This window comes from Belonocnema kinseyi, chromosome 9 (genome assembly GCF_010883055.1).
Source record: "Belonocnema kinseyi isolate 2016_QV_RU_SX_M_011 chromosome 9, B_treatae_v1, whole genome shotgun sequence".
Classification (NCBI taxonomy): domain Eukaryota; kingdom Metazoa; phylum Arthropoda; class Insecta; order Hymenoptera; family Cynipidae; genus Belonocnema; species Belonocnema kinseyi.
The window spans coordinates 56,121,755-56,130,045 of record NC_046665.1 but is presented as its reverse complement, the minus strand read 5'-3'; the positions used below and the strand labels follow the sequence as shown (position 1 = coordinate 56,130,045).

Here is an 8,291-nt window from a genome sequence, read left to right as displayed (position 1 = left end):
GAAAAAAATTAGAAACTTTTTAAGAATTGTGAAAGGCTTCAAAAGAATAAGAACATTTTTATAAGATTCCTAGAAAAATTGGAAACAAGTTTTCATTTTGGAATGTTATTTTTAAAAATTAATCAAAAAAATTTTAAAGGATTTCAAACTTTTTTAAAAATAAATCTGAAAGGTTTTAAGACATTCTTTTCAATTTTCGGGATTTTCTTTAAATTAAGGAAAACTCTGTTTATTTCAAAATATATTTAGAAATTCTAAATAAATTTCAAAAATAATTATAACGTTGAATAGAATTAAAAAAAACTGATAGATTTGTCCATATTTTGAAAAAAAATTTTAAAGCTTTTTAAAGATATTTTTAGTTTAAAAAAATCTAATTTTTCCATTTTTTGAAAATTTTAAGGTTTATTGATCCTTTATTGTAGAATATTTAAAATTATAGCGTGGATTTATAGTTTTAGCATTAAATCTGAATCTTTTAACACATTCATGTGAAAGTGACCGGGAATTTTTTTCCAGTTGAATATTCGTAATTTTAGTTGAAAATGCAGCTGCTTTGTTGAAAATTAATTTATAAAGTGAAAATTCAGCTGTCATATTTTTAGTTGAACATTTGATCTTTGTTAGTTTAAAATTCCAAGATTTAACTAATAATTTATTTTATTTATTAAAAACTCGACTATTTCATTAGAAATTCACGCATTTTGTTTAAAAAATCGATATTTTTGTAGAAAATCACCTTTTTCTTTGAAAGTTAATCTCTTTGTTAAAATATTCGTCATTCGTTTACAAATGAAGTATTCTGTTCAAATATTGATAATTTCAGTGAAAAAAACATCTTTCATGTTAGAAATAAAATTACATGGTTGAAAATTAAGCTCTTTTGTTAAAAATTATTTTTATTTATTCAAGATTTATCATTTTAATTAAAAGCTAATTTCTTGGGTTGAAAAATCGCTATTCAATTGAAAACTTGTTTTTTCTTTAAATGGAAAGAAATTTTTTTGCCGAAACCGGAACTATTTTTTTGAAATTTTTATTCTTATTTATTAAAATTTTTTTAACTGAAAAGATTACTATTATTCGAGTTGAATATTCCATCATTTTAATTAAAAATTTATCTTTTTGCTTGAACATTTACTTTTTGGCAGCAAATCTAATTATTCAATTTTTGGTTGACAGTTTATTGCTTTGGCATATTATGCGGCGTAAGGGCCAGCTGTGCTATTGAATTTCAACCATTTCAGGGCGGGCCTTCCTAATAAAACGAATCGCTCCGATACAACCAGACCTACTTGCTGTCAAATTATAGGGAATTATCAGTGTTGAGAAGTAAAGAGTTACAGACTAGGGCAGATCGGGACAGTTTTTCTAAGGGCCCTTCGAGGAGCAGAAAGATTGAAAAAAATAGAATAGAAGTTGAGTGTCCGTTGTTTTAAATTTATTCAACATTATAATTATTTCTGAAATTTGTTTAGAATTTCTAAATATATTTTGAAATAAACAGAGTTCTCCTTATTTTAAAGAAAATACCGAAAATTGAAAAGAATATCTTAAAACCTTTCAGATTTATTTTAAAAAAAGTTGGAAATCTTTTAAAATGTGTTTGAATAATTTTTAAAAATAACATTCCAAAATGAAAAGTTGTTTCCAATTTTTTTAGAAATCTTATAAAAATGTTTTTATTCTTTTGAAGCCTTTCACAATTCTTAAAGAGTTTCTAATTTTTTCATAAATCTGCAAAAATCTACAATTTGTTTTAAATTATGATGTGGCTATATACACCGAAATTGGTACGAATATCAGAATCTTGTCGGTAGAGACTTTGTTTAAATTATGTGAAATTATTTCAAGTTTTTCATTGGCTTGAAATCTCCTCAAAACTTCTAAATACTTATTAAAATTACTCAATTTTTTCTGATAATGTAGAAGATTTTCGAATAACGCATTGTAAACTGAATGATGTCAGAATTGAAAAATATAACAATTCAATTAATAATGTTTAAAACTTTGGAAAATGAACTTGGACAGATTAGATATTTTTCCAAATAGTGCTAAATTCGTTTCATTTTTTTTAAACTGTGAAATAGTGTAAACACTTCTGGTAGGTCTGAGGCCTGTGCAAAAAGAATCAATTTTACTCTAAACCAGCTGTAATCCATGTGGACGATTGGAGCGGGGCTTCCGGTGCAGGTCATATTCCGCACTGCTGTTCGTGAATAATCATACATATATAGTTATATTTTTAGATCAAAATTAATTAATTTGGTAGAAAAATCTTTTTTTTGTATAAAACTTACTTTTCTACGTGCAAGTTGAACTATTCTAGTTTTGGCATGTAAATTTAATTTTATTTGTCTAAAAATGTAATTCTTATATTTTTGGTTCAAGAATAATTTTTTGTGGAAAAGCAAACTATTTTCTTAAAAATTTGTTTTTTTTTCGTGTTTAAGCATTTATTTTTCTAACAGTTTAACTATTGTAACTTTTGTTGTGAATTGATATTTTTAGATGAAACTTCATATACCTTGTTGAAAAAGAGTCTTTTTTTTATAGAAAATTAATCTTTTAGGTGGAAAATTCAACTATCTATTTGTTTAACAATTCATATTTTGGTTGAAGACTCATAATTTTAATTGAAAATTCATTGCTTAAAGGTTTCAAATTTATTTTTTGGTTTTGAAAAATTAAGTGAAAAGTGTTAAAAATGTAGGATGAGACATTGAATACGGAAAAGTGATATAATATTCTTTTTAGTAATTTATTTGCCTTTTATTTATATATTTTTTTTTCTGTAGTTTCTTCCTTCTAGGAATATATAGTTATCTATACATTTTGTTATTTGTCTGAAAATTCAATAACTTTGTTGAAAAGTTGTTCTATTTGGTCGAAAATTTAACTATTCCCAGTAGGCAAAAAAATTAAGGATGTCCTAGAGACGTCTTTGGGTCATCCCTAAGACCTTTTTTCTAACTTTTTTTTTGTACATTCCAGGGATGCTCTTAAAACGTCTAATGCCAGTAGAAAAAATTTCCCGAGAACGTCTATGTCTTGAAGATGTCTATAGGTCATCTTTAGGACATTGGGCGTCTTAGAGACGTTGATTGGGCTAACGGAAGACATCCTAAAAACGTCCCAAGCACGTTCTTGGGATTTTTGTAGTTTTGTGCCCACTGGGTTTTTCGAAAATTTGTCTTTTCGGTTTAAAAATTGTTGTCTTAGTAGAAATTGCATCTGTCTTACATAAAAATGCAACTGATTGGTTAAAAATTCAACAATATTGTTAAAAAGTCGTCCTTTTTGGTTCAAACTTCAACTGCTCTTTTGTTTAAAATTCGTCTTTTTAGGTAGAAAATTTCAGTATTTCGTAAAAAATGTACTACTTATTTCCCCTCTATAAGAAAAAAGCTACGTGGTTCTTGTACCGGCCAATTACTGGTAATAAACCGTAGGTTATCATCCATACTTTTGAGTCCACAGGATTGAGTACGTCAGACAATAGCTGTAGGTAATGAAATTCAGCGATTGAGCCAAACGGATAATGTCTGTCGATCTCCTGTGGTTAAGAATATTCTACTCAACCATACATTTTTGCATGCGTATGAGTTGATACAGTATTGCATAATAATAATAATAATAATAATAATAATAAGATTATAGCAGTATTGTCCGCCTATTGGTACAGCAGCAGTTTTTACTAAAAGGTACCAAAAATTTGTACGCGCGGTACAAGTGATCCGTTCACCCCTGCCTTTTGTAAAGTGCTGCACTGTAACGGGCTGTATATCACGTGACAAGGCGAATTTAGTCAATCATAATATTTTCATAATTTCAATTAAAAAAGCATTAGACAATAAGTAAACTGAGACTAAATTAACGCCATGTAACGTAATAAGAATATTCTTATCGGCAATATTGCTTACATGCATATTGGTTCTCAAAGTATTTAAAATTACAACAACAAAATATACGCGTTACTTCTGTACGAGAATTGCACAATTTTTTTGTCTTTTAGATTGTAATTAACAAATTTCGAGGTTAGATTTAATTTTTTTTAATCAAAAAAAAAAAATGGTAGGTTTCCATTTTTGTAAAATATTATAATCCTTCTCTTTACCTGATTTATTTCCAGGGTCCCTAAGCAAAGTTGCTCCTCAGGGCCTCGAGTTGACTTCATCCGGCACTGAAAAATCACAAGCTGAGAAACTTATTTCTTTACGACCGCCGGTCCTCGTAATAAATAGCTGACCATGATAAGATTGCATCAGCAGAGCATCGGTCGATCACGCTCAATATTATAATGCTATATAATTATCTTATAAAAAATTTTCTTCTCTCAACTCTGTACATGGCCACGCACTATCGTTTTATATTTATTTACAATTTCTCAAATTATTTCCTATTTCTTTTAAGTTTATTTTTTTCACGTGGACAAAAAAAATTAAAAGTAGGGCCTGGTTTAGTTGCGTAATTCGCGCAGAGCGTGCCCTTAAACAACATTTAGGGTTAGAAAGGAACTTGCAAATTCTTTGAAGGTTTTGAAAGATATCAAGTTATTTTGAAACATTCATAAGAATTTCAAACGGTTTGAACAATTTTAAACAATCTTCAAGAATTGTGCAAGGCTTAAAAAATTGTAATAATTTCAAAGACTTTCAAAAGATTTTAGTGATTTTATAGAATGTCCAATAATTTTAAAAAAGTGGCAGGAGTTAAAAAGATATTAGATTATTTGAACTTAATAGAAAAAGTTTTAAGAGATTTGAAAAATTTAAAAGAAATGCCACAATATTAAGGATTTAATAGGACCTACAACTATATAAAAGATTTTTTTGGGAATTTCACAACTTTTAAAGAATTTTAAAAGCACTTTGGGGCATAAATTTAATTAATTTTTTTAATAACTTAAATCATTTCTACACAATTAAAATAATTTCGTTATAGGAATATCTTTAAGGGCTTTGTTAATTTTCCTATAATATGTTTTCATAAGGGCTGTTTGCAATTATAAATGAAAGTCGTATATGAATTTTGTTATTACTCAATTTATTTTTGAGTTTTTTTATATCACATATTATCAAATACATAAGATAAACAAGGGTAAATAATAATGCCTTTTATGTCTTTAATGTTTATGATTAATGTTTTATTATGAAAATACCCCCTCCCACACACACCTACCACAATCATTTATTCTAAGCGTAACCACTTATTTTTTTGATAATCTCAGGCCTAAGCAAATCATTAGAAGCATGTAATAATTTGTCTCTTTAGATATTACCATCAAAAACCAGGAAAAGAACTTTTTCTATCTCTTTCTGAAAAATAAAGACTTAGCCATTGACGAAATATTGTACCATAGAGATTAATAATACTCTAAGCTTCGGATAAAAACAACATTATATTCAAATTTTTAATTTTTATTAATTAAATTATTTGTTTGTGCGAGAGCCATCATAGATCACTGTTCTAAAATTCTTCGAAACTGGGTGTGGCGAGCCTATGGGAACTGCCTGCATTTCTTCTAGAGTCATTTCTTGAATTGCGCCACTGTGCATATTTATTTTGACCCGTTGCGGTGTCGCGTATGAAGTTTTTGGATATTTTAATGTATATATTCCACGAAGAAGCTTATTTTTTTTCTCAAATATTCCTAGGACGTCACCAGTTGATGTTGACAATACCAGTCTTTCTTTAGTTAAAATGGGCTCAAAAATCTGTTTTCTTCCTCTTAGTAAAATTTCTTTATCCCCAGGAATAGTGTAATTTTTGATTTCAAATCGCAAGTTCGGATTCGAGTTTGGAATGAGCCGAATATATTTAACTTGATCAAGTTTAAATCCTGCAGGTAAAGAACTTGATTCAGAACGAAGAGGAAGAGTATTAGGAGATCTCGATCTGGCACGGAAAGAAGGCTCCCCTGGAGAAGGCAAACTGTCCTGAAAATAAGGTCTCGATGGACAAAAAAAATTCCTCTCACGAGATTGATGCCTGTCAGGATAAATTGAAGGTCCGGAACGATTTACATATGGAATGGGGTCACCATTAGGTAAATAATCAAACTGTGATGTCCAGTCTGCAACGAAAAATAGCGGCTGATTCAATTTTACTCACTCAAAAAAATTCTGTTAGAATTAATTAGAATTCTGGTTAATTCAACTAGAATACAGTGCTAAATATACGCTTACTATAAATTCTGGTTAAGAGTATCAGAAGTTTCTGGTTGAAAATATCCAGAAATCTTTACTAGACAGTTTTCTGGTAGCTTAAGAATGCCACATTCTGGTCAAAATAACAAGATATTCTGGTAAACCTAATAAGATATTCTGATAAACTTAACCAGATGTTCTGATAGACATCAATTTTCGACTATTGAATTTCGATACTCTTCTACCTCCATGAACTCTTCCTTACCTCCTCTAAAATTACAGGGACCGCACGTTACATTTTCCCAAAGAAAATAATCTAACAAATGTTACCGACAACAGAATGCAGTAACTATATTCCACTCAGCAAAAATGTCGTTTCTCTATAATCTATATGTGAATATATGTATGTATTAATGAATGGCCATAGATACAACACTTGAAGTAAAAGTATGATATCTTTGATGCATTTTATTTCTAAAACTATTCGTTATGACTATTTTGTTCGTGATTTTACATCAAATAAAAGTAGATCACTTTGTTAATTCAAAAATTCTCAAAAATCCACCTTGTTTATTTAGTGTCTACGAATTTTAATATTTTCAAACGTATTTTTTAAGACACTCAAAAAATATGTGCTTGGTTTGAAAGTATTCCTGTAGCACTAATGTTTAGACAGATAGCGCGCAATTTTTTCTTATAATACAACTAAGTTCACGGTTTACTATAATTATTATTTATAGTTATGTAACTGAAAATACATTTAATAATTTGCGATTGTTTGAGAATTGCACATTTACGCTAAAGCGTCACTTGACACATGACTTGAGAAAAAAGACAGATTTCTGGAAATCAACACGAGATCGCGACACCTGTGTTACCAGAAGTATTAACAAGAATAGTTTAAACCAGAAAAAATCAACCAGAGCTAATTAACTAGAATATTTTAGACATATTAACCATAATTTCGAATTTAAATAACTAGATTTTTTTAAACAGACGCGTCTAGTAACTTAAACTATTACTTTTGTTCGATGGCCCACTTATTCTTTTCCGGAATATTATTCTTTTCTGAGGTGTTTTTCTCTTCCAGGGTGAGAAGTAGCCCACTTATTTTCGTTAGCGTAAATGGCAGATTGATATGCTGTAGGGTAAAGAGGGAATGCTATATTTCAACATTCTTGTTAAATTCTTTCCTTTTTACCTAGAATCCTTCTTTTTTGACTAAGATGCAAGTTTCACAGCTACTAATTGGCCCGAAAACATACTGCATTACCTCGCACACATAGGTCAAAGGAGCTCTCGGAGAAGCATGCAAGGTATTAGAAGGGAACCAACAAACTTGTGCATTCTAATAATTTTATACTCATATCTGTTATATGTACTAAGAGGATTAATGAACTTTTTAAAATAGAAAGATTGCAGATTAATGTCGTAGCAGAGATGATTAAAAGAAACTGCTGATTCAGAAAACACTTGACCATTATAAGGATTAAAGACAACATTCGTTACAGAGTTTTTGTAAACTAAAATCGATTTAAAACTATATATTCTTTCTTAATTTGTAGAGTATTCCCCGAATTTATTTCAGAATAAATTCGTACTCATTTTGCATAAAAAAGACATAGAGTTTGTAAAAAAGCAATTGGAATACAATCTGGATTACGTTAGACAAATATAATTTACTGCGGGCTTTAAAGTTAACTTAAAATTAGAGATTTAATATATCATTGTATTCACCGATAGCATTGAGGATCACCGCTATGGACAATACGAGACTGTGAACAGCCCTCATCTTCATAATAAGAGGAAAAAGTAATGAATAATGTAACGTATAATTTAAGTAGCTTTGTAACTAATGAATATTCGAGTGCTTCATTAGATTAGGTAACATGTACAATAACTCGTTATCTCATAAATTGTAGGCGTCAAGCTTGTCCTCAAATATTTACATTTCATCACAGTCAGTTCTGAAGAATTATCCTCCTTTGGAATTGTCGAGGAAGAACCAAACGAATTTATATTTTACGTGTTGGCATTTGTTCCATAAACATATTTGTAAAATAACCCGAATTTCTCAAATCTTAGCCTGAAGACCTTTATTCTAAAGACACTAGAGAATGTAGTCAAGAAATATATCAGGTT

General features: G+C 29.2%; 1 protein-coding gene across 1 annotated transcript; it reads right to left on the bottom strand.

Moving 5' to 3' along the window:
* Nucleotides 1-5,240: 5,240 nt before the first annotated feature.
* Nucleotides 5,241-7,941, bottom strand: LOC117180551. The gene is made up of 2 exons (XM_033373047.1): nucleotides 7,887-7,941; nucleotides 5,241-6,076 (listed from the first exon to the last, which is right to left on the bottom strand). Exons 1-2 carry the CDS (start codon nucleotides 7,939-7,941, stop codon nucleotides 5,433-5,435), a joined length of 699 nt encoding a protein of 232 aa, XP_033228938.1. The 3' UTR covers nucleotides 5,241-5,432.
* Nucleotides 7,942-8,291: the final 350 nt, after the last annotated feature.